The sequence below is a fragment of the Daucus carota genome, chromosome 3, assembly GCF_001625215.2.
Source record: "Daucus carota subsp. sativus chromosome 3, DH1 v3.0, whole genome shotgun sequence".
Lineage (NCBI taxonomy): Eukaryota > Viridiplantae > Streptophyta > Magnoliopsida > Apiales > Apiaceae > Daucus > Daucus carota.
Window position 1 is genome coordinate 59,806,316 of NC_030383.2, and position 27,938 is coordinate 59,834,253.

Here is a 27,938-nt window from a genome sequence, read left to right on the forward strand (position 1 = left end):
GAAATTTAATAAATCCCAAAATTTTATTAAAACATCAACACACATATACATATACAACTTCAGGATCATATACACCCACATGTATACACAAACCATAGTTACAAATAACCGGGATTACCAATATATACCAATAATAACTGAGGCTAAAATTACATTTAGTTAACTTTTTCCACGTCAGGTCAATTAGATCTTAAAATATTTTTTTAACTAATTTTCAACTAAAAGTCGAAATTCAGAAAAATTATCTATTAAAGTTTGGAACTAAGTTGGGTCTTCACAGGTCGCAGGCGCCACCGTACACAAACATTTCTATTAAAATAATTAAACATAGAACTTCGACATATTACAAATGAGAAGCTCAATAAGTTATTTAGAATTTTGAGATAACAGCGTCAAGATGTGAAATGAAATGAAAACACATACATAAATTTGCAAAAATTAGGGTTTCACAAAAGGAAAAGTTAATTACCTTTAAATCTGGAGTGTAGACGATTATTTGAAGTCTCCAATTAATTCAACTGTATTGCCAGTCGGTGCTTTTTATCGGGCGGCGTACTAATTGAGAATTGACGAGGTCTCCAATTAATATCAACTGTATTGCCACGGTCGGTGCTTTTTATCGGGCGGCGTACTAATTGAGAATTGAGTATCGGTTAAGCATTTGTGATTTGAGTATCAAAACATGGTTAATTTTTTCCTATATACTCATGTGGTACCTATGTGACGTGACGAGAATAATATAGCTTTTTTTATTGAGTTACGCATTTGTCAATGGAGTATCGTATATAAGATGAAAGTTGAATACCATAGTAATTAGGTGAAGAGAATATAATGCCAAATTTATTGGGCTTATTTAAATTTGAATATTATATGTGATATTGTATAATATGTTTTTTTATTGACATTTAAAGACTCTTTAAGAGTTTTCTCTTTTCATGTGTTTAAAGTGTTAATAAATTTTTCGTGTAAAATATGAAGATATCTTAGCTCTTGTCGCGAATTCAAGGTGGTAATGGATTTCTCATGTACCGAATGAATATATCTTAATCGAATTTGTTCTCCAGGATTCGTTTGTGTTTTCAAGGGTTAATTTTTGTTGATCTTACACCTCTGTGCTGCGTCATGAGGACAGCTAAACTGGTAGTACAGCAATGGCAAAATGCTCGGAGCTCTGAAGTTTTGAATTCTGCTGTAAACTTGGTCATGTCCTCCTGGTGATGGCACTATTAAAATTAACATGGACGGGGCTCTGTTTCATTAAAAGCAGAGTTAATAGTTTCTCATGCTAAAGTCTAACCCCAAGGGATCCAAAATCTCTGAGTATCTTGCCATGGAACTAGGGATGGAGACTACTGTACACACTGCATTGTGCAAATCAAACGAAACTATATCTCCCTCATGACCCGTGTACAACACTCCAGGAATCAGTTTTCGTCGAATATATCTGCAGAACTGGTACACAGGTACAGCACCAGTAGTAGTGCTCTCGCATAAGATACCAAAACTAGAGGCAACGCATTATCTAATCAGGGATGAGTCTTGCGTCACTTCAAAACCTCTATTAGGGAAAGTTCATCAATATCCTAAATTGATGTCCTAATCAACAGTTCCATTTTCCAAACCTTATAATTTGTGCCATTGTGAATGCTACATGTAAATGCTTCAGAGTGTTGATAGTGGACAATGTTCGAACCTACAATTTCATGAAATGCACGGAAGCCATTCTTGGATTACAAACGCATGCTTACTTGATAGGTTTAGGCCACAGTACGAAACTAAAACGTGAAGTGCGAAATGGAAAAGAAAACAGAGAAGCACCTTATATGTGAGGCTTTAGGTGCAGAACTCCTAGGACTAGTTTTATGGACTTAAGCACATCTCTAATAACGTATGATATGACTTCTAATATCAATTCACAGCAGGATTTAGATCTTTTTCCCTCAAGGAATGAGGATGAAAGATAGAAATCATTGAAACACTTGGTTTGAACCCGTCGATTGAAGCTAAGGTCTCTGTGTATTTAAGGAATGATCTCGTTCTACCTTGTATAGTTTCATAGCTTTTCTTTGTATAATCATACAAGACTGTAGTATGTCCTCCAAGTCCTTCTCTGCCCCAAAAAAGTCCACAACCCAAGTAAGACTTTATCCATGGTAACTCATCATGCATAATGAACTTTCTAGTCCAAGAGACTTCGCCATGAATATTATCTAGTGTCCACAGACTTTTCGAGCCATTCACATCTGATTGGATTACAGCAACAGAGCCATTAAATTCCAAAACATCAGACCTTAATAACCTAGAACGAGGGAATGTGAGCACTGTAAACACCTCATAGTGCAAATCAAATGAAACAAGCCGTGTCTTATTACCCATATACAATAATCCATCAATGACAGGACCAAATTTCAAACGTAGCTTAAGCAGCTCTCTAGCTATGGACGTATCACAAACATGAATCTCTTTCCAAGCATCAGTATTTGCGGAATATAGCTGCAAAACTGGTACAAAATTATCAGCGTTAAAGATAGGAGTAATAAAAGGCCTTCTACGAGTGAATGGACCTAAAAACCTAATAACTTTTTAGTCATTAGAGAGCAAATCAAAACCAAAGGCCATTTGATGAACTTGATACATACAATTCCAATCCCTCTGATTCTTCAAAATTTTGGTTGTTCTTTTGGCTTGCATGGTTGAAGGGTTCCAGAGGAGAAAATGTACATTGTCAACTAGTAGACAAATAATACCATTACACGAACCAACAATTTCAAAACCGTGTGGTTTATTTCGCAGATAATATTCAGAGTCTTCAGAGACAAATTTAAGCCGTTGATCATCAAGTGTCCCAAAAATTATCCGTAGTAGTGAAGCATTCTTATTAGGCTTATCCATGTGAGCCTTAATGAAATTGGGTTGGGATATAATGGAGAGCCATGACTTGCAAACAGACCTAAAGCGGAGCAATGTCCTCACGGGAAGCCAACAAAGTATTTCATTAACCATCTCTTCCGGCAAAGCGTACTTGAATCTTGCCATTGAGTAAGAAGGTAAGGGGTCGTTTGGTTCAGGCTTCTTTGGTGTCAGGTATGGGTTTTGTTCATTCCAAACCCATACCTGGTGTTTTATTGAGAATTTTATTTCATTAAACCCATTCCTCAAACCCACAAGGTATGAAAATTTCATACCAATGGGGGAGGTGGGTATGAAACATGGGTTTCAGGAATCAAAATTGTTTTCTTTTATTTTCATTATCATTTATATTATTTTTTGTAAATTTTTAACACAAAATGTACTTAATGACTTAAAAATGTATATAAATATTAATTTCATGATATTTTAAATTTATTACAATTAATAACTCATAAATATTATAATTCAACCATATTCATTCCACCACTCAACCAAACACCTGATATCAGAAATGATACCTTAGCCCCATACCATCTTAACCCGATTCCTCATTCCAACCCGATACCCCCTCTCCAACCAAACGATCCCGTTGTATGCTACAATACCTGGGTTTTATAAAGCAAACACAAAGAGGGATATGTATAGGCTGAAGATAGGGATGACAACGGGTCGGGTTGGGTTTCTTGAGATCCAGACCCGATCCATTATATATCGGTTCGGGTCGGGTCCGAGTCCGGGTCTGGAAAATGAAGATCCAGATCCGATCCGTTGGGTTTTTCCGGGTTTCGGTTCGGGTTCGGGTCTAGTTCAGATACTTAAAAAATAAAATTAAATAAAAATTAAAAATTATATATCTATAAAAAATTTTGATGATTGATTTTTTTAAAATTTAGGAATATAAAAAAGGGTTTTACAAGTTTCATTTAGTACAATAAACACGTGAAACATGTTAACTTAATTGTATACAATCTTTCAACTTATCATTTATATTTTATATTTTTATTATATTTAGATTTTTTAATGCACAATAGTTGAGAAAAATATTGATGAAATGAATATAAATTATGTACTGGGCATATAAAATTAAGTAAAATGTTAATATTCATACCTAATAATTCATAATATTTCAATATATATACTTTTGCATTAAACATATAAAATATATATATATATATGTATATATAATATTTTGTATCGGGTTTCGGGTTCAAATCGGGTTTAAATCAGGTTTCGGATTTCGGGTCGGGTCTCGGTTCGGAATACCTGAGATGCAGATCCAGATCTAAACTCTTTCGGGTCTAAAAATAAGATCCAGATCCAAAAAAATCAGGATCGGGTAGACCCAATCGGATCGGATATCCATCGGGTCGGGTAAAACTGCCATCCCTAGCTGAAGATGGGCATGTACGTACCTCTGGAAAATATTAGGGCACAAGGGAGTGTCAGGCTCCACGAGTCCATGATCTTATATGGGCTTATATATGTTGGAAGTTTTTCTTGATAACGGGGCTTATTTTGTTGTGATTATTTGATAATTTGGGGTTGTATAAAAAAATATATGAAAAAAATTTAGGGAACGTATTAGGAATGTACATATTAAAATATATGTGATAATTAAGATTTATTAAAATATATAAAAGATTGCAGCTTGGTAAAAAAAAGACCACTCGACTGACTCAAAAAAAAGGTCCGGAAACTACATGAAAGCATCTCATTTCGACCGATAATAACTGGTCAAAATTTACTTATTTTCAACCGAAATTGGCCACATTTGAATAATTTCGACCACTCGAGACTAGTCGAAAATAGGCTACTCGAAAATAGATAGACTAGTTGATTTTTTTTTTTTTCCAATTGAATAACTTCGACTATTTTATCAATTGTCTATTTTTAACTGGCCTGTGTTTATTTTTAGGGAATTCACTAAAATTATCATTTTTTCCAAGTTTTTTCGATGATCGCGTATAGTTCCATGTGGTTGCAATGGGTGGCATACAGTATTTTTGCAAATATTTTTCCAAGATATTTATAAGAGATGTAATATTCTTACAGAAAGTGTTTTGGACTTGATTATTTATGATAAATCCCTTATTTTTATTCACAAAAAATATTTTAAAAATTATCTTTAATTATATGATCAAAATACTTATATTCAAAAGTGGAAGGAGTAATCCTCTGTTTTTTTTTTAAGATCAAGGAGTAATCCTCTTGATAACATTTGTCATAGCGGAAACTGAAGAAGGAAACAAAAATTGTTCGAAAAAGCAATAATAACAAACAGCGTTAAGTACGCATGCAGGGACGTTTAGTTAAATTAGAAAAAATTATGTAAAATTAGAAAAAGGAAATGAATTATAAATAAAAAACTAATTATAACTTATAAGATTTAAAAATATTGAAATATAGTAATATATAAATTATTAAAACTTTATAATAATAAAATTTATTTTTTATCTTTTACCTTCAATGGTCCATTAGAAACTCTCTTTTTTTTTTTTTTATCAAAACGGCCGTTAAAATCGTGTGAATGTATTTTTTAACACATTTTCAAGAGAGAGCATCCAAAATAAACACGGGCCGAAAAAGTGCCCTTAAAACCGGTGAGAAGACGCATATAAGGAATGCGTATACACGACACATATGAATGGAAATGTTAAAACACTTGAATCTGTACCTAACAACAGATTTTGATTACAGATTATTGACTTCGATTACGCATTCTAATAAGCGAGTACCTGGCACACGTATATCCAACATGTGTGCATCTTCTTATTCCCTGTATTCTTTTGTTGACACAAGAATGCAAATCTAATACAGTACACACATTTGGTGGATATTAATCCAACTTGTATGTATATAACAATCCTATTCAGTAAATGGCCACTCAGATCCTTAAACTCACAATAAAGAAAATAGTGACGGCTAATGTCATCAGTGGAAGCCAACAAAGTATTTCAATTACCATCTTTTCCGGCAAAACGTACTTGAATCTTGCCATTATAATATTTATATATAATTTTATCACTTATATTTTAATTTAATTGAAATACAAACCGGTCATACTAATCGAAGTTTTACATATTTTGAATTAATTGATAATAAAAAGTTTATTAAAACACATTATATAGACTCGTAGAATTATACAACCGGCGTATAAAACTCGACCGATAAATAAAATTATTAATATTTCCGTTTCAATATAATAGTAATAATAATAAAATGAAAAATCTGTGAAGGGATAGTGTGCTAAAGCATCGAAAAAAAGTATGTAAATAGCCCCATAAGATGAATATACATGAATATTTAAAAAGAAAAACAATCCTACCAAGGAAGCAATTCCATTAAAGAATAAAAGAAAAAGAAAAAGAATCTTGCAAAATGTATCTAAGGCAAAAACTGGATTTAAATAGAAATAATTAAAGAATTCATCCTACTTTATTTGGGGAGCTACGATAATCACACTTGACAGCAAAATAAAAAATACTCCCTCCGTCCCTCTCATTTCATTTTTATACAGTTTTTTTCAACTACTCGACACACATCTTAGAACTCTTATAAAACATAGTTGCGTAACTTATTTTAGAATTTTTCTTTTTGTGTATAAAAATTCAAACACCAAATTTTCATTTAAAAAAGATTGAAAAATAAGTTATGGAACTATACTTTTAATCAAACTCTCGTCCACAAGGTAACCTAGCTAGGAGGATAGATGGAGTAACAATCATACTTAAGATCAAAATCAAATCGATTTAACAGTGACGAGAAGGATAAGATCACTGAACTTATTATACTAAGATCTCACACAAGTTTCAGATGATAATAATACAATTACAAAGCAGCCACCTCCAACTTTAACAATTCAGCTGGGAATTCAGAATTCAGAGCATAGTTGAAATAAAACCTTAAAGTTAAACCATCAATTAATTAAACTGCCTGGCATATGAGAATTGCAGTTACAGAACACCTGTGTGTCTAACAATATACGCCCATAAACAATACAGAGGATAAGAATACAATTACAGAGCAGCCTTTGAGGTGATAATAATAATACAATTACAGAGCAACCAACCCCAACATCAACAATATTCAGCAGGGCAATCAGAATTTAGAGAATAGTTTAAACGAAACCTTAAAGTAAAACCAGCAACTAAATTACCTTGAATATGAGAATCGCAGGTACAAAACACCAGAAACAAAACTCCTGAACTTATCTGCAACTTTACTTCGCTATATGTCTGACAAGATACACCCATCACTCAATAAATTTCAAAGCATCCAACTATTGCGAGGATAGAAAATTACCGAACCTATTAATTCTAAGCCGTTCAGAACCTTTGATTGAAGCACCGGTCTCTGTGTATTTAAAAAATGTTTTCAGCCCCGCCATTGGAACCGGAATATGTTTGTACTCTTTCTTCCGGTAGTCATACACGAAGAGTTCATCAAGACACACAAACTGTTTCACTCCAGAAAACAGTCCACCACCCAAATAAGAATATACCCAGATTATGTCACCTAGTTCAATATTTAACTTCTTAGTCCAAGAAATTTTGCCATCAATATGATCTATTGTCCATAGATATTTTTCTGATCTTTCCCCAATGGATTCAAAGATGACCCCTGCAGAACCTTCAAAATCCAAAATATCTGAGCTATATGACACGGAACAAGGTAGTGGGACCACCGTACACACCTCATTGTGCAAATCAAACGAAACTATATCTCCTTGACCACCTGCATATAACGCTCCATTTATCACAGGACCAAGTTCAAAAGTTGAGTCACACATGTCAATGATGTCATGACAATGAATCTCTTTCCAGGTATCACTATTTGCTGAATATATCTGCAAAATTGGTACATCACCAGTAAAAATGTTTTGGGGTATAAACCGGACAACCTTGTAGTCATCGGAGATGCTATCAAAAGCAAATGCTAGAGTACCATGATCATCGTCTTCCAAAGCCCTGGCATAACGGGGAAATCTAGGAAGTTCCTTGCACTGCTTGGTTGTTGGGTTCCAGAGGTAACAGTATGTATCCCATGCCAGACATATAATGCCATTAGAGGAACCAATAACTGTGAACAGGCGCGGCTTAAGTAGATAACATTTATAGCTGGGACAGACTAGTCGAGTAATGCCTTTCAAAACCAATGGTTCACCAATCATCAACACTGAAGCTTCCTCGTCCGCTCTAATACGTCTGTAGTATGAGTGTGTTTTCATGAATTCGGGGTCTGAGATAATAGATCGCCACGACTTGCAGACCAAGCTACACCTCATCAGTGATTTAGCAGGAAGCCAATAAAATATTTCAGTAACCATCTCATCAGGCAAAACAAACTTTGAGCATGCCATTATGTTCCAAAATTACACCTGTGGAAACAAAACCAGAGCAAAATTTCGAGGCCAGTTGAAACGAGAAAATCATTTTGAACTTCAATGCCACACAACAGTGTAACGAATCATATACCCCATCATAACAAAGCCAAAAATTCAGAAATTTAATAAATCCCTAAATCTTATTAAAACAACACACATATACATATACAACTTCAGGATCATATACACCCACCTGTATACACAAACCATAGTTACAAATAACCCGGATTACCAATATATACCAATAATAACTCAGGCTAAAATTACATTTAGTTAACTTTTTCCACGTCAGATCAATTAGATCTTAAAATATTTTTTTAACTAATTTTCAACTAAAAGTCGAAATTCTGAAAAATTATCTATTAAAGTTTGGAACTAAGTTGGGTCTTCACCGGTCGCGGGCGCCACCGTACACAAACATTTCTATTAAAGTAATTAAACATAGAACTTCGACATATTACAAATGAGAAGCTCAATAAGTTATTTAGAATTTTGAGATAACAGCGTCAAGATGTGAAATGAAATATAAACACATACATAAATTTGCAAAAAAATAGGGTTTCACAAAAGGAAAAGTTAATTACCTTTAAATCTGAAGTGTAGACGATTCTTTGAACTCTCTAATTAATTCAACTGTATTGCCCGTCGGTGCTTTTTATCGGGCGGCGTACTAATTGAGAATTGACGAGTTCTCCAATTAATATCAACTGTATTGCCAAGGTCGGTGCTTTCTATCGGGCGGCGTACTAATTGAGAATTGAGTATCGGTTAAGCATTTGTGATTTGAGTATCAAAACATGGTTAATTTTTTCCTATATACTCATGTGGTACACATGTGATGTGACGAGAATAATATAGCTTTTTTTAGGAGTAAATGACAGATTGTGTACCTGAAATTTCTGATATATCCGATGTTTGTACCTGCATTTCTGATTATAGCAAAGCGTGTACACCAACTTTGACAAATTTTACTAAGTGTGTACAAACGTTAATTATTGCTTAACTCCGTTAGTTGGTTTTTCAAAAGGCTGGTGAGTAAAGTGTAGTTATACCACTTAACGACTAACACACCGATATAACACAAAACCTGTGATCAAACCCGGTCATTTCTTCCTCAAATTGAAAAACCCATGAGTAAAGTGTATTTTCCTTTGAAAATAATTAATTATAAATTATAAATTATTTATAAATCAATTTTATTTTTATTATTATATTTTTAATAACCTGTAAAATATTAATAAGTCAAAATTACTCAAACAGATATTTTAACCTCCCAGCTTATCAAATAAGTCACGTTAAGTCATAAATAATCATGTTTAAAATTACTTATAAACGATAAATTATATATAAATTTTGGTGATCGATGATATTATTTATGATTAAATTTAAATATCATGAATAATACATTAAAATATAGTTTAAATGTGAGTATTATTCCCATTGACTAATTATATCAAGAATAATTATTTTGATTGAATAATACAAAATGGGACGCGGATGTTTCAAGTTTTATATTCAATATTCTTATTTTGATTTTACTAAACAATTTAACATATAGTATTTATGATATATCACACAAAAAAAAAAAAGAAGAAAAAATTGAACATCTTGTCGTAAAATTTAATTTTGTTAAAAATCTAGTATAATATTAATTGATAATATAAACAAAGGTTTTAGTTCATCTCACATTATATATCCAAATAAATTTATGTTAGAATATTAAGAACCACATTATAATTCTTTATAATTATGCAAAAATTTCAAATTCTTCTAATTTATTCTATTATAAGTCTATGAGACTATTTTTAACAAAATAGTCTAATTAAATTATGTACATAAAGATTTTAATTTTAAAATTTAAATTATAGGATTGCTTTCAATATTCGAAATACCATACAATCACAAAGACAATCTCAACTGAAATATGTGCAACATGAAAAAGCACCTTGGAAACCTTGTATGCAACAATTTCACCGTGGTGTTTTCTTTTGTAAATTTTCTTGAAGTCTACCCGTGAAACCCACCCGCCTCTGTTAATTACAAACGGCTCTATCACAAAACTGACCGTAGTACACGTATAGTACGCTATTTCAAACTTCGTATACACACTTTGCTATATACGAAACTACAGGTACACATATTGAATATATGACAAACTTCAGGTACACAATTTGTAATTTACTCTTTTTTAAGTTACTTCATTGAGTTACGTATTTGTCAAAAGAGTATCGTATATAAGATGAAAGTTGAATATCATAGTAATTAGGTGAAGAGAATATAATGTCAAATTTATTGGGCTTATTTAAATTTGAATATTATATGTGATATTGTATAATATGTTTTATTATTGACATTTAAAGACTCTTTAAGAGTTTTCTGTTTTCAAGTGTTTAAAGTCTTAAAAAAAAATTCGTGTAAAATATGAAGATATCTTAGCTCTTGTCGCGAATTCAAGGTGGTAATGGATTTCTCATGTACCGAATGCGGAATGCATATATCTTAATCGAATTTGTTCTCCAGGATTCGTTTGTGTTTTCAAGGGTTAATTTTTGTTGATCTTACACCTCTGTGCTGCGTCATGAGGACAGCTAAACTGGTAGTACAGCAATGGCAAAATGCTCAGAGCTCTGAAGTTTTGAATTCTGCTGTAAACTTGGTCATGTCCTCCTGGTGATGGCACTATTAAAATTAACATGGACGGGGCTCTGTCTCATTAAAAGCAGAGTTAATAGTTTCTCTTGCTAAAGTCTAACCCCAAGGGATCCAAAATCCAAAATCTCTGAGGCTGTGTTCACTTCATGGAATGGAATGAGGGGAGAATGGAATGAAAAATTATATAGAAGTGTGAAGGAGAAAGAAGAAATCATGAGATAATAGTTACAAAATATGAATGTAGTTAATTTTTTTGTGAGAAAGATTGTGAAGAAACATGATGTTGAAATGGAAAGAGCATTCCTTCCAAAACATGTGGGTTAGAGTTATAGTTAAAATAATAAGGTTGGAATGATTGAAGGAATGACAATTATATACATTTTCTTTGATCAACATCATTTTAGAGTACAAACTTCATTCCATTCTCCCTCCATTCCATTCACTCCAAGTGAACACAACCTGAGTATCTTGCCATGGAACTAGGGATGGAGACTACCGTACACACCGCATTGTGCAAATCAAACGAAACTATATCTCCCTCATGACCCGTGTACAACACTCCAGGAATCAGTATTCGTCGAATATAGCTGCAGAACTGGTACAGAACCAGTAGTAGTGCTCTCGCATAAGAATCAAAAACTAGAGGCAACACGTTGTCTAATCAGGGATGAGTATTGCGTCACTTCAAGACCTCTATTAGGGAAAGTTCATCAATATCCTAAAATGATGCCCTAATCAACATTTCCATTTTCCAAACCTTATAATTTTGTGCCATTGTGAATGCTACATGTAAATGCTTCAGAGTGTTGATAGTGGACAATGTTCGAACCTACAATTTCATGAAATGCACGGAAGCCATTCTTGGATTACAAACGCATGCTTACTTGATAGGTTTACTTAAATTTACATAAACAATTCAACTTAAGATTCAAAAATTAGACCACAGTACAAAACTAAAACATGAAGCGCAAAATGGAAAAGAAAACAGAGAAGCACCTTATATGTGAGGATTCAGGTGCAGAACTCCTAGGACTAGTTTTATGGACTTAAACACATGTCTAACAACGTATGATATGACCATTTTCTAACATCAATTCACAGCAGGATCCAGATCTTCTACCCTCGAGGAATGAGATTGAAAGATAGAAATCATGGAAACACTTGGTTTGAACCCTTCGATTGAAGCTAAGGTCTCTGTGTATTTAAGTAATGATCTCCGTCTCCTACCTCGACTAGTTTCATAGCTTCTCTTTGTATAATCATACAAGACTGTAGTATGGCCCTTCTCTGCCCCAAAAAAGTCCACTACCCAAGTAAGACTTTATCCATGGTAACCTATCATGCATAATGAACTTTCTAGTCCAAGAGACTTGGCCATGAATATTATCTAGTGTCCACAGACTTTTCGAGCCATTCACATCTGATTGGATTACAGCAACAGAGCCATTAAATTCCAAAACATCAGACCTTAATAACCTAGAACGAGGGAATGCGAGCACTGTAAACACCTCATAGTGCAAATCAAATGAAACAAGCCGTGCCTTATTACCCATATACAATACTCCATCAATGACAGGACCAAATTTCAAACGTAGCTTAAGCAGCTCTCTAGCTATGGACGTATCACAAACATGAATCTCTTTCCAAGCATCAGTATTTGCGGAATATAGCTGCAAAACTGGTACAAAATTATCAGCGTTAAAGATAGGAGTAATAAAAGGCCTTCTATGAGTGAATGGACCTAAAAACCTAATAACTTTGTAGTCATTAGAGAGAGAATCAAAACCAAAGGCCATTTGATGAACTTGATACATACAATTCCAAGCCCTCTGATTCTTCAAAATTTTGGTTGTTCTTTTGGCTTGCCTAGTTGATGGGTTCCAGAGGAGAAAACGTATTTTGTCAACTAGTAGACAAATAATACCATTACACGAACCAACAATTTCAAAACGGTGTGGTTTATTTGGAAGATAATATACAGAGTCTTTAGAGACAAATTTAAGCCGTTGATCATCAAGTGTCCCAAAAATTATCCATAGTAGTGAAGCATTCTTATTAGGCTTAATTTGGGTGTAATCCATGTGAGCCTTAATGAAATTGGGTTGGGATATAATGGAGAGCCATGACTTGCAAACAGACCTAAAGCGGAGCAATGTCTTTACAGGAAGCCAACAAAGTATTTCAATAACCATCTCTTCCGGCAAAACGTACTTCAATCTTGCCATTGAGTAAGAGCAAGTCCAAGAGTGCCTCAAATTGTTGTCCTAAGTTAAAATTTAGGGCATTTGATAAAAAAGACTACTCCAACAATATCCTAGTGATGCCTTATATCACTAGGACAACTCCTTCAAGCCCCATATTTGAGGCACTATCTCCTTGCCCTATCCCATATTTTATAATAAATTTCTATCTACAGTCTCTTTCTCTCTCTATTTTATATTATGTTTTAATGATGAAAGTGAACTTTTAATAATAAAATATTAAACAAAGAGAGAAAATAAGGCGCATTGTTGGAGTTGAAGTTGGTTGAATATGTCCTAAACTACTGGGACATAATTTTTTATATTATATTTAGGGCTTCAACTAGGACACTGTTGGACTTGCTCTAAGAAAGCACACGAGGGATATGTATGACTATAAGCTGAAGATGGGCATGTCCGTACCTCTGGAAAATATTAGGGCACAAGGGAGTAGGGGTGTACGGGGTCAGGTCTGCCCGGTTTAGGTTTTTTATCGACCCAACCTATTAAATTCGGTTTGCTAATTTTCGAACCGAACCCATTAAAATTAATTTATAACCCAGCACAATTTGTCATACTTCGGTTTGGGTCGGTTTGACAAGTTCGTAACTATTAAATCACATAATTTGTAGCTTTAAAATTGCTACACAACATATAGAGCATTAAAATAGACTCGGATTTTTAAAAGATAGTAGCTTCACTATCGAACTCTCAAAAGGCAAGGAAACGAATGACAAATGTGCAGGAAAGATATTTTGAAGGAAACTCGAGGAAAGATACCAATGTTATAGTTCAGTTTTATCACACTAAATGTTATAATTTCAATTGGGTAGCTATATTTTATATATATACAGTTTTGTTAGGTGTATATATTATATATATAATATATTTTTATTAAAATACCCTCGGGTTGGGTTGGGTTGGCCAAATAAAATCTAAAACCATGCTCAACCCATTAAAATCGGGTTGGAGCCGATTCAACCCAATTAAAGAACGGTTTAAAATTTTCGGTTTGGTTCGACCGAAAATAGAGCCGGTTTGGGTCGGTTTAAACGGTTTGGGCAACCCGTGTACACCGTACAAGGGAGTGTCAGGCTCCATGAGTCCATGACTCTATACGGGCTTATATATGTTGGAAGTTTTTCTTGATAATGGGGCTTATTTTGTTGTGATTATTTGATAATTTTGGGTTGTATAAAAAATATAGGGCTTTTTTTATTCATAACCACATTTTCAATCTTATTTTCAAAAAAACTACCTTCTCCAATCTTATTTTCAAAAATATTACCTTCTCTAAAATATTTTCAAAAATACTGTGGTCGATTCCAAACTGAATACTATATATATTATTTTGAAAAAAATTTAGAGAAGGTAGTACTTTTGAAAATAAGATTGGACAAGATAGTATTTTTGAAAATAAGATTGAAAAAACAGTATACAAGATAATTCTCCAAAAATATATGGAAAAAAATTAGGGAACGTATCAGGAATGTACATATTAAAATATATGTGAAAATTAATATTTATTAAAATATATAAAAGATTGCAGCTTGTCAAAAAAAAGACCACTTCGAACGACTCGAAAAAAGTGTCCGAAAACTATATGAAAGCAATATCTCATTTCGACCGATAATAACCGATCAAAATTTACTTATTTTCAACCGAAATTGACCACAATTGAATAATTTTGACCACTCCAGACTAGTTGAAAATAGGCTACTCGAAAATAGATAGACCGTTGATTTTTTACTTTTTTCTTCAATTGAATAACTTCGACTATTTTATCAATTGTCTAATTTCGACATGTCTGTGTTTATTTTTAGGGAATTTACCGAAATTATCATTTTTTCTAAGTTTTTTCGACTGGCATCTGGTTCATGTGGTTGCAACACGTCACATACAGTATTTTTACAAATATTTTATAAGATATTTGAGAAAGATGTAATCTTTTTACAAAAAGTGTTTTGGACTTGATTATTTATGATAAAATCCCTTATTTTTATTCAAAAAAAAGATTTTAAAATTTATCTTTAATTATATTATCAAAATACATAAATATATGTGTGTGTACTGAAACTCAAAAGATATGTTGGCAAAAAAAAAAAACTCAAAAGATATATTCAAAAGTGGAAGGAGTAATCCTCTTCTTTTTTTTTTTTCTGAAGATGAAGGAGTAATCCTCTTGATAACATTTGTCATAGCGGAAACTGAAGAAGGAAGTTTAGTTAAATCAGAAAAAATTATGTAAAATTAGAAAGAAAAAAAATGAATTATAAATTAAAAACTAATTATAACTTTTAAGATTTAAAAATATTTAAATATAGTAATATATAAATTATTAAAACTTTATAAGGAAAAAATTTATTTTTTATCTTTTACCTTCAAAGGTCCATTAGAAACTCTCTTTTTTTATCCAAACGGCCCGTTAAAATCATAAACCCCAAACGCCATCATTATATAGTAATTTAATCATATTAAACACATCAATATTTTCAAAAATATTAATCCTTTCTTAAAACATACAATTTTAATTATAACTTTACTTTTCTCTTTGATTGTCTCTGTCTAGATAGTTCCCCGCTGTTAGCATTAGGGGTGATCGCGGTGCGGGCGGTGCGGTTTTTGGCTAAAACCGCAAACCAAACCGCGTATGCGGTTTTGCCAATTTCTCAAACCGCAACCGCACCACGAAAAGTTAAAACCACATAAACCGCACCACGAAAATGCGGTGCGGTTGCGGTGCGGTTTATGCGGTTTATATATTATTATATGTTAAAATTAAATTATAAAATTTGTCAATAATTAAATTTTTTTCTGAGAAAATATAATATGATAAAAATGGAAATACGAATACTAAAAGCCAAGGCCTGAAGAAATGAATTGAAAGCAAGCAAACCTGTCAAGATGTTTTATATAAAGTTCAGCATAAAATGCCTTAATTATTCATATTAAATGCTTTCAAATAAAGTACATATAATTTAATATATTAAGAAATGATTTTAACAGATAGGTAAAAACTAAAAATAAACAAAATAAACAGTAGGCAGAACATATACACATCCTTACATTCCAGACCACCTGAGGCCCAAATTGATATCTAATAAAGTAGCATACTAATGCATATATCCTCTAATATATATATATATATTTATATATATAGTTAATATATTTTATTATATAATATATCAAATGCGGTGCGGTGCGGTTTTAACCGCATTTTGTAAAATAAAAACCGCAACCCGCACCGCACCTTGCGGTTTGACAAATTTTCAAACCGCAACCGCACCACAAAAATTAAAAACCACGTATCGCGGTGCGGTTTGGTGCGGTGCGGGCGGTTTTTGCGGTTTATGCGGTTTGATGATCACCCCTAGTTAGCATAAACAAAATCTCTGTGTTCTGCAAAATTTAAGTACTGCATCAACATTAACAAGGTCTTTTTAATTTATTTACTGTTTATACAACAAAGAGTTACAAATTTACACTTAAATGCAGATTATTATTGTTGAAATTGCAAAACATTATTTACTTTAAAGAAATATTTATTTATTAAATTTGGACATATATAGCAGATTAAGGTGATTCATGGTATGTACAGAGCATGTGGAAGTGATAGCATAATCTACCAAAAATTAGGAATCCACATACATATATAGTTCTCTGTATCTGACAAAATTTTCCGACAGAACAAACCAGGTTCATGGTATATATTACAGAGCATATGCAAGTGTTAAGTTGGTGCATAATCTGTCATGAATTTGCCATCTTGTATATATGTTCTAGCTATCGAGAATTTCATGATTTGTTTGTTAATGCCAGTTTATTATCATCAAGATAGCATGTCTTTGATGTTGGTTTCATAGTTTACAATACATTATCATGCCTAACAATAATAATGTACATTATAAGCAGGGTCGGACTTCGGAGATGCTCTAATACCATTTGTGTTCTAATATTTCTTGTTCAGGTCACTTTACTTTGACATCCTAGGTCTGGTGACCCGTTTCTAAGCTTATCTAGTGATGGTTGTTTCTTACAAGATAGTGAAAAAACTGAAAAGTATTTTGCCTCATGCTCTTGCTGTTTCTTATCATTTGTTTAATCGTATTTTTCCAGAACCCTGAATTTAAATTTAAGTGAATAATTTTCAACTCTTTATAACAGATCGAAGAGGGTCAAGAATTCGAGTTTCAGTGAGACCATAATCCATAAAAACTAACACTATCTCATGCTATGCAGTTTTATTGCTGCAACTTGTTATTTGCACAACATTTGTAAGATGGTTGATTATACAGACACACTGCCACAGCAAAAACAGGGCGTTTTCATGTTTGAATTGTGGCATGTTAATCTAGCTTGCAGTATAATCAAAGTTTACAGGTCTCATCTGGTGTAGAACAAACTTATGCTAATTCCTAACTACTCTCTATTCCTCATTATAATATTAATTACATTAATGAATCATACACATAATTACCAAAGCAATGCGATCGTGCATGTTTCAATACAAAAGTCTTGTCCCAAAAAAAATTATATCATTCAAAAATATCAAGTTGAACACTTATTATCAAATGTTAGTCCTATAAAAAGAAATTCCAAATGTCATCCCGACTCGATGACTCTAAACTCACCTTTAGATAACTACCCGAGTACTGTATAATATATATTATATAATGAATTTTTTTAATTATTTTTACAAATACAAGAGAAGAATTCTTTCGTTATTTGGATATTGAAAAGCATAATTTCGAGATTAGATAACTTACCTAAAATCGATTTTAGAAACCCTTTTCTCGTGTCAATAAATCAACCCTCTCGTCGGCAAATAAAATGCGCAGTTCCTCGCAGGTAAAATGTGCAGAAAATAATGTACGCCGACAAGAACCCGTACTTAATATATTTGTATTCATATATACGGCCAGAATTACTCCATGATTTATGCAGTGATGCACAGAGTTCCAGGAGGTCCCCAGTACAGCAAGTCGTACCAGAGAGGACTGAATCTCTCTGATCAAGAGAGGCAGTCAAGCCAAGTTCTACTCCGGAAACAGATGAATTTATTACCGAACAAATTAAAACAAACACCTCAATGTTATAAACTAAAACTAGTTGATCATGCTTAAACCTCAATCCAACTTCATGCATGGGGATCTTCCAAATAAGTACCACTTCTAAGGATTCTCCTAGAACTCAACGTTATTTGTGTATCTATCTGACATGATTTTACTAAAATATTTCTTGATAAATGTAAAGTTAATATTGAGCAAGCACTATTGATAGGATGAAAAAAGTAATTTATGTAAAATAATGAGAATTTAGGGAATCCATGTGCCAAGTGATTTAATATGGAGTGAATGAATATTATATGTAGTTAGATAATTTATTTAGAGGTTTGCCAGGTTGTTTTGCATTTATATTGCTGTAGCGTGGCCATGTCGCCATGTTTGAGTTCTTTGTATTTTTGTTATAATATACTAATAATAATATTCCCAATAATTGATTAGTTTTTAATGGAAACTTTTGGCCTCCCAACACACAAGTTTGTCTTCAACCATTTATATACAATCCTCATTATTTGTTAGATATGTAATTTATATATGCACTTTTCAAATAGTTTAATATATCCTTTAAAAGAGTTATTTTAGTGAGAAATAAAATGTAAATTCTAATTTATAAATATGTGAATGTGGTAAAAAATTTCAAATAATTAGCAATCATAAAAATTGAAAAAACTACTTTCATTAACTACTATTTATATATAGTATTCATATAAAAAAAATTATACATACATTATTTAAATTTTAAGTGCCTATATTCCCTCTGTGTGCTAGCCAACCAGATGCCTCATTGGTTAAATGTACATTGACTTCACTCTTATCAACATTCTTGTGATGATAGATTGAAAGTGCACCCACCTATATACATATCCCATGTTATATATTTACATAACAACTATCAACTATAATCAAGGTCAATGAAATTGTTATTATTGAATGAAATGGTTTATCAATTTATATACTTATTGAATTCTACAAAAATGGTAAGTAAGATTGAATTATTACCTAAACAAAACAAAAAATAACAAGAATGAATATTCAATGGTAACAACCATGTCAATCATTGAGTAAAAGAAGGTGCAGTGGCAGATTAAGTATTCGTTGGAGCATGTTGAAATGGAATCCAGAGGTACAATCAATCACTCTCCGGAGATGGAGAAGACGTGTTTTAAATAATAGAGCTTACACATTTGATTAATAATTAGGCACAGAAGCAATCAATATATCATTTCAAAACATTTAGATTTCTAGTTACATGTATAACTTTATGTCATCAAAGTACATTTCAATGTATGCTAAACTCAAAATAGCTAGATATATCATACACAAATATGCTCTGCACATGATTTGTTAAACTTAATTATATAATCACCGTTTAATCACTGCTTAGGTTTCATTACAATGGTTATTGAGTGCTAGAGCACTAAAGTTGAATCAGAACATTTTAATTAAGATGAACTCAGATCTGTTATTAAATTCGAATTATGATAATTAAATATCATGTAGTTATGGATTACTGTGGAAAAATATATGTGATGCAGGACATTTGTACCCACAACATAGATATATCATTGGAGTTTGGCCTAAAGCCAAAGCTAGTTAGATCTTGAATAAGATTTGCTTACACATTCTAATCCTTTGATAGAGGAAATGATATGTGTATGAAAAGATAACTAGGTTTCCCAAGTTCCATTAGAAAGTGGAAAATACATACAACTTGAGGATGATTATAAGGTACAAACTTTTTCCACTAGAAACATCCTCACACTCTCTATGGGAAACTTAATGGAAACTTATCACATAATCTAATCAAACATTACATTCCGAAATCTGCTAAGCAAAAATTACATGCAGCAGCAAGCCGGAAGATTTCAAGAGGAAAGAGTATATATAAAGGTAAAATATATCCACAAAGCCAAAATCACCCTCAAAGTACACTCCCCACATAAAAAAGAGAAAAAAAAAGAAGAAAAAAAAACACTCAAGAATAGTCTTCCGACATCGGAAAAATGGACTTAATCTTCATGAATGCTTTCTAGTTGAGGTAACCATTGGCCACTCTTACTACAGCTCCTCCGATCGCGTCGTGAGGCCTTCTTTTCCGACGTAACAATTTTCTGACAGGGATCCGGCAGCACAACAACATCAATGCTGTTAATGCTTTTAGGTTTTTTGGAAGATGTTTTCGGATTTTTATGATTTCTCTTTTTTTCGGGCAAAGAAGAAGAAGGTATCAAAAAATAAATACTCCCTCTCTTGAGCTCAGTCTCTGGTGACAAGATCAAGATTCTCCTAACTACGCCTTGAGAGCAAGGTTTGCTCAAGACATGATTAGGGTTGTTGCTTAGAATCTCCCCGGCGGTGACCGGACGTGTGATCTCTTCAACATGGCCATTTAAATGAACTATTCGGATCAAATCCAAAGCTCCACAAGGAAGAACACAAGCCAAACAACATCTCAAACTGTTTCCCATCTTTCTAATGTAGATGATTAACTCAAGAGTTATATACAAGCTTGATCTTAAATATATATAACTTTGTGTTTTTTCTTACAATCTTTGTGGTTGATTTGAATTGTGTTATGGATGGGATTGAATGTACTCATATATATAGAGGGGCTTCATAACTGTCCTTGCAAACTACATGGTGGTAATAATATATATTATAATACTTTGAACGGAAATGTCATTTTTGCCCCTCGGCATTTCTCTAATTAATCAGTAGCTGTATAGAGAATTAAAGTACTATTCCGTTTTGAATTTGAAATACAGATCAATATCACTTGCTATCATGTTTAAAATTTATTTCATATTTTAAAATCACTTAAAGTTTAAATTATAGAACAACAATCAATTTCAAGTACAAATAAGTATATTTTAGAGGTTTAACAGTGAAGCATAATCATTGAACTGAAGAGAAGCTCTCTGTTTTCTGCTTTCTGGCCTTCTGGGTAAGCTTCCTTTATTGTCAATACTTGCAAGTATAATTAACTTAAGCCGTCACATTGTGATATTAAAAAAAAGTTTCTTAATCCATAATTATGCGCAATAATACAATATTAAGGAACATTTAAATTCATAGAATAATAATCTCTAATGATTATTACATGTTCCTGGTTCTAAAACTGTTAGGAGTGCCTAATCATCATGCATGTTCACAATATTAGATATTTTTTTGATTGATTTTATGAATTTCAACCGCTGCATTAAAACAAAACATTTCTGGGGCAACCTAGCTAAGTAGCTAACTATAAATGCTAAAGTTTTGTTGGGGCATTAAAATTGGACCCGTGAACAAGATTTAATATTATTAGATTAGATCTAGATGGGCAATGTTAATAAAATTAATTTATTGTATTTTAGTAGATAAAATATCATATATAAGTCCTGTCGTAACATAACTACCGACAGACGTTCTGTCGCAAATTCAACTTTGTTCAAAAAGAAAACCAGAACCCACAACAGACCTGTGACGGAAACTTCCATCGTAAGTTAGTTAATATACGACGTCGTAAGATAAAATTTATCCGGACAAGGATTTGAGGTCCACAACATATTTGCGATGGAAAGTTTCGTCAGTAAATTCTGAAACTTACGATGGTATTAATACTTGCGACGTATGTTGGGAATTGTGACGTATTTTGTAACTTTTGACTTGACCAAAAATGACGGGAAAAATCCGTCGTAAAGTAGGAACTTACGATGGACTTGCGCCTTAACTTACTTCGTAAAAACCCTATTTTGTTGTAGTGACCCAAGTAGATGGTCTTTTGCCGAATTTAATCTTTACCAATTTCAACAGATTAAGCTCAATCGAATTAAATAAATGTTTTTCATGGTGATGTCCTTTTAATATATAAAGGTACATACCCGTATATTATTATATGACAATTTATCTTTCATCTTTAGATATATAATTAATCTACAAAATCTATAATTATTCTTTTACGAAAATTGAGGGTCATACCAGAATAATTAATTATAATTATATATTGTCTTATTATAGTGACAAAATTTTATTCACATATATCAATGCTATATTACAATCCATTGAAAGTGAGGATTCGAAGATGCAACAGTATATATTATATGAGTGAGTTTAATTGTTAAAATAGTATTTCGTTAGAATATCTCCAGAGTTGTTAGCTAAAATACATTAATACATATTAAAAATAAAAAATCTATAAAAATCTATAAAAAAAAAACTTAATTATAACATTTTTCTTATCTATAAATATAATCAACTTCTGTTTTTTTATATATTTATTAAACTTTTACATGTTGTAAAAATCTGTAAAAGCCAAAATTACATCATTTGTTAGCATATTAAAATAATATATATCAATATTCTATTCAACACAACCTATTGTCAATAATATATTATTTTTATCTAATATTTCTACATTTCTAATCTATCCAACCCCTCGGAAATGCTCTCCCAACCTCTATTGATTATTTGGTTGAGAACATGACCCTGAAAAGGCGAGGATAGATGTGGTCAATTTAGCACTTATTAGGTTGCTCCAGTCCAACGAAACCAGCTGGACTTGATCTAAGCTGATTTTTTTATTATATATACTCCCTCCGTCCCCCTCAATTGTTTACATTGGAGGGGGACACGGAGACCAAGACAATGTATGAAAAATGATTAAGTTAGATGAAAAGTGGGTAAAGTGGTGGGACCCATCAATATTTAATAATAGATTTGAGATAGTGGAGGAAAGTAGTGGGTGTAATAGTAGTTTTTATTGTTAAATATGAGATAGTGGGGGAAGATAGTGGGTGTAATGATGGAAAAAACTTACTATATATGGTAATGTAAAGAAATGAGAGGGACATCCCAAAATAGTAACTGTAAAGAAATGAGAGGGACAGAGGGAGTACATAAGTCACATATACTCCTTAAATCGCTCGCCAAACAAACAACTTCGAAACATTATAATATTAATTTACCTCATACATATATGTTTGATATATTATATAAATATGCAGCTGGCAGAGTATATACAAAGACTTGGTGGAGTTACATTCATCTGCTTCTCACTCAACTCAATTAATTGTTTTAAGTAGTTCTTTTTCTTGGCACCCTGAATCCCGGGTCTGCGATTGAGTGTTAATAATATAATAGACAATGTTTTTGTATAACGGTATAAGTCGAGTATGAAACACGAATATTGGATGTGAATGACAAAAAACTTGGGGTACAACTCGAGTCCGCGTGCGTCCTATTTATGTATTTATTTTATTTTATTTTTTTCCATATTTACGGATATAATTGGATGTATTGCTAAATAGCTAACTTATTTCCTAGTCAAAACAGTTACTTAAAACAGTTAATTTAATCCACGAACAACTAGTCACCGTCTAATTTCAAAGGAGGACTAATCTGAAAAATCTTCTTCATATAAAAGTGAGTTTTCTTCCTAACTAATAGTTCAAGGAAAGTAAGTTAGACATTATATAAAGGGTAAAACTATATAAAAGTGGCTGTAAAATCTGTTACGAAAATAACATGATATCAGTCATGACGTGGCAGTTTAGAATGATTTAATTAAGAGAGATTAATTCATATAAGAGGTCCATTATTATTGTTTAAATTATAATCAATAAACACATGACATTCACGTATCATTTTGTATATATTTTTTATACCTAAATTGGGTATTTCTAGCATTTTTCTTGTATAAATAGTTATTAGAACATCTTCAACGATGCTGGTTAAAATGATTGATTATATGAAACTCGTAAGTTATAATGTAATATGACTATATTTTAAAAATAGTATGTTATTATTATTTGAAACTGTTATAAATGAAATGATAATGTGTATTTGAAGTGAACAAATTTTTATTATATAATATATAATTTCTATTGATAAGAGATTTATTGAATTTTAGCTAAAATATTGAGGGAATAGAAAATTTTAGCAATAATAATTGGGAAATGTAGACTTTATTATGGACTTACAATTCGTTAAACTATAACAACATTGTGATTTAAATAAGAGTAGAGTTTATTGCATTTTGCACCCCCCTGGATTTCCGAAAAAGCACTTTATGGCGTATATTTTGTATAATTGCAGCGTTCACCCCTCTCGTTTGAAAAGCGCAGCAATTGGAACCCTTCCGTCATTGAACCGTTAAGTTTACTCAAGACCGTTAACTGAGGGGCATTTGACCCATTTTCAACACAGTAAAAGTACCGTTACCCCTCAGTTGTATATATACACATATAGTAAATAATTTTTATTTGTCTCTCTCCCATCTTATCTCTTCTGTTCTTATCTTTTCTTCTCTTCTTCTCTTCTTTATTTACTTTTTCATCGATAATGACTGAAAGATGTCTGTGTGGTAATTGGTTGGCAACAAAAACTGCTTGGACTGATCTAAATGCAGGCCGGCGGTTTGTTTCTTGTGAAAGATGTCGATTTTTCCGGTGGTTGGATGAGCCGCTTTGTGAGCGTGCAAGAGCAATAATACCTGGGTTGTTGAGAAAAATTAATAAACTCGAAGCACAAACAAAACAAGTTGAGTGCAAGAGAATTGGATTTGGTTCGCAACAGATCGGAGGTCATTTGGCATGTTCCGAGGTAGGGAGAAGGGGTTTCGTGGGTGAAAGGGACATGGAGTACCTAAAAGGATCTAAAGATGAGAAGTGCGGTTGCAATGTTGCACTTACTTTGTTGATTGTCACCTGGATTGCAATAATTTTGTATAGTTTCTGCAAGATCCAAGATGTTGAAGTAGATGACTAGGTTGGTAGGTAGTTGTTCATGTCATTATCTTCGATTTAAGTAGTTTCATTGAGTAATGTTTGATGAACGCTGTATTGTATTTGTTTGAAATGAATTCTGTTAATGCGTCCCTCATGTTTGTTTTGTGTTTGAGAAGGGTATAGCACATATGAGGACAGATGCTACAATAAAACAGATGAAGAGATAAAAGTAGAAAACAAGTATAAATGCTAACCAAACTCAATGAATGACATAGATAAAAGCAGATGGATAGCATAAATGTTTTGCTCTTAATGTTTAGGATCAGATACAACCAACCAAAAGACATTCAAGTTTTGAAGCGGCCAACAACAAAAGAAATTGCTCAACAAAAAGAAACAGACCATTTCTCAAAAGTTAATGAAACAGAGCAATTCTCAAAAGACCCTAGTTGTTTCTGAACGAAAACAATCCAAGTAGCAAATATAGTGTCAATACCATGGGACCATGGGACCCTTGTTCTTCCTTGATGCTCCCTGCAACTGCTTAAGAGTTGTGTATTTCTGACCATCTCTTTCGAAGTACTCAACTCCTGAGGGGCCTGTTTTTGCTGGTGGTTTGAAAGGTTTGACAATACCTCCATGAACGAGCAGTTGTTTGCCATCTTTGATTGGGCTGGATCTGGGAGATCTTCCGGCAAGTATCTTGAACCTAGGTGATTTCTTTGTCTCTGAATCTTGGCTGGCAAACATCTCATTTTGTGTTTTTTGTAGGTCATCTAGCTTTTGCTTAGGGCTGAGCAAACGGTCGGTTCGGTCGAAAACCGAACCGAACCGAAATAACCGAAAACCGAACTTTCATATTTTTTGAAACCGAATCGAACCGTACTTGTTTTTCAAACCGAACCGAACCGAACCGAAATTACTTCGGTTTTTTCGGTTTGGTTCGGTTAAAACCGAACTTTATATATAAAAAAACTCAGACTCAGAAAATCAAACAAACAGGCTGTAACTCAAAGATAAACCAACAACTCGGACGCTACTCAGAACGACTCGGTGACCGAGAACGGCGACTCAACTCAAATCAAATGGATGCGGAAACACAGAAGTCAACCTACTGAATACCAACAAAAGCAACTCGCAAATCGGAGTTATTAACATCACAACAAAAACTCAAATCGGATTTCAGCAACTCAAGGAATGAATTTATCAACAAGACTCAACAGCAACACAAACTATCTACTTGCAAAACAAAGCAGGCTGACTCAGTAAACAAGGCAGACTCGCAACTCGATATAATACTATGCTGAATCGTTCTTCAATCGAATGTGAAGCTGGTAGCTGGAGATGAGAATGGAGGCTAGAGGCGTGATAAATGCTAATTAGGGTTAGAGTTCAGTGGACTCACAAGTCACGGGCTGTAATAGTATTAGATATTTTTAAGTATTATTATATATATAAATATAAATAATTTAAAATCATATATATATAAAACTTCGGTTATTTCGGTTAAACCGAAATTTTGGTTTCAGAAACCGGACCGAACCGAACTTTTTGTTCGGTTAAAACCGAAAACCGAACTAACCGAAATTTTCAGAAACTTCAAACCAAACCGGACCGAATTTATGCGGTTCGGTTCGGTTATTTCGGTTCGGTTCGGTTTTGCTCAGCCCTACTTTTGCTACAAAGTTTCTCCATTTTCTTCATCTTCCTGCATCTTTTTTTCTGTATCAAGTTTCTACAGGACAAATGACAACCACACAACACCTTAAACTCCTTTTTCATGTTGCTGTATAACCACACAACACCTTAAACACCTTCAACATCTTCTTCCTCATTCTCCATTTCCACTTTTGAAGTCCCACTTTTGCTTGATTTCTCAGTCAACTTAGGCCCCCCTTTTTTGCTCAAGTTCACTTCTGAATTTTTCTCCTTTTGTAATCTCTGGCTCTTCCTCAAGCCTCCTCCAATGCTCTTCTGGCTACCTGTTCTCTGGCTGCCCTTGTCTTCATTGCTCTTCTCCCTAATTCTCTGACTCTGTCTCAAATTCACCTCACTACTCTTCTTCTTTTCACTCTGAGTCAACTTCTCTTCACCACCTTGCTCTGCACCAACATTACCCTCAGAAATCACACTCTTTTGCCTTCTCTTTTCTTGACTCAGTTTACTCTGGCTCACACTCTTCTGACTTGTTCTCAGTGCCTTCTCTTTTGCCTTGTTCTCAGTGCTCTTCTCTTTTTCCTTTATCTCAGTACTCACAGTCTTCTCCCTAGGTTTTCTTTGACTCTGGCTCAGTTTGTCTTCAATAGGTTGCTTCTTTTCTATATGTCTCTGGCTGCTCTTACCTTCACCTTTGTTCCTTTTCACAGTTTTTGGTGTCACATCATTACCTTCTTCATCAAGAACAACTGGTGTTTCTTCTGTATTCTTAAAGAGCCCCCTTAACATTGAATACCTACCTCTCTTTCTAGCTCTATATGGTGGATTAGGTGAAGGCACCCTCCTCTTCTATTTAGGCTTAGGACAGTCACTCTCACTAGAATCCATGTTGGAACTGTCACCATGGAAACTTTGTTTTTCCTTTTCATCCTCATCTGCACCTTCCTCAACCACCTCATTCAGAGCTTCTCCAACTTCAACTCTAATGTCCTCTATCCTCTGTATCCTCTGATCTATAGCCAATTGAGTAAATGAAATATCCCAATTTTCACCATCTAAACCAGGGCCATTAGGGGTTAAATACAGCCTAACTAATTTGTAATTACTCTCTACCAAGGTTTTAAGTAGGTCAAGGTCCCTTTCAGTTTCAATAGGCATGATGTTAGCTGCTGCAAACTCTAATTCATTAAGCAAAAACCAGAGGTCCGTACTATCAGTGCTACAACCAACCTCCCCAACCATAGCTTCAATTTCAAACAAACACAAACCCTCCACAGAACACATGTCAAAATATGCAATATCACCCCCAACATAGTCAGAAAATTCA

At 33.2% G+C, this 27,938-nt stretch overlaps 5 protein-coding genes across 5 annotated transcripts; all 5 read right to left on the reverse strand.

Annotated features, from left to right (window-relative positions):
* Positions 1-1,908: 1,908 nt before the first annotated feature.
* Positions 1,909-3,036, reverse strand: LOC108212829 (uncharacterized). The gene is made up of 2 exons (XM_017384542.2): positions 2,748-3,036; positions 1,909-2,501 (listed from the first exon to the last, which is right to left on the reverse strand). The coding sequence occupies exons 1-2, from the start codon at positions 3,034-3,036 to the stop codon at positions 1,909-1,911; spliced, it is 882 nt and encodes a 293-aa protein (XP_017240031.2).
* Positions 3,037-7,189: 4,153 nt separating this feature from the next.
* LOC108213877 (F-box/kelch-repeat protein At3g06240-like) lies at positions 7,190-8,269 on the reverse strand. Its single transcript, XM_017385665.2, has one exon. The coding sequence runs from the start codon at positions 8,267-8,269 to the stop codon at positions 7,190-7,192; it is 1,080 nt and encodes a 359-aa protein (XP_017241154.2).
* Positions 8,270-12,204: 3,935 nt separating this feature from the next.
* LOC108212830 (F-box/kelch-repeat protein At3g06240-like) lies at positions 12,205-13,170 on the reverse strand. The gene has a single exon (XM_017384543.2). The coding sequence runs from the start codon at positions 13,168-13,170 to the stop codon at positions 12,205-12,207; it is 966 nt and encodes a 321-aa protein (XP_017240032.2).
* A 6,730-nt stretch (positions 13,171-19,900) lies between these two features.
* LOC108213172 (uncharacterized) lies at positions 19,901-20,834 on the reverse strand. The gene has a single exon (XM_017384940.2). The coding sequence runs from the start codon at positions 20,714-20,716 to the stop codon at positions 20,258-20,260; it is 459 nt and encodes a 152-aa protein (XP_017240429.1). The 5' UTR covers positions 20,717-20,834; the 3' UTR covers positions 19,901-20,257.
* A 5,927-nt stretch (positions 20,835-26,761) lies between these two features.
* On the reverse strand, positions 26,762-27,400 carry LOC108212831 (uncharacterized). Its single transcript, XM_017384544.2, has one exon. The coding sequence runs from the start codon at positions 27,398-27,400 to the stop codon at positions 26,762-26,764; it is 639 nt and encodes a 212-aa protein (XP_017240033.1).
* Between the last annotated feature and the right edge of the window lie 538 nt (positions 27,401-27,938).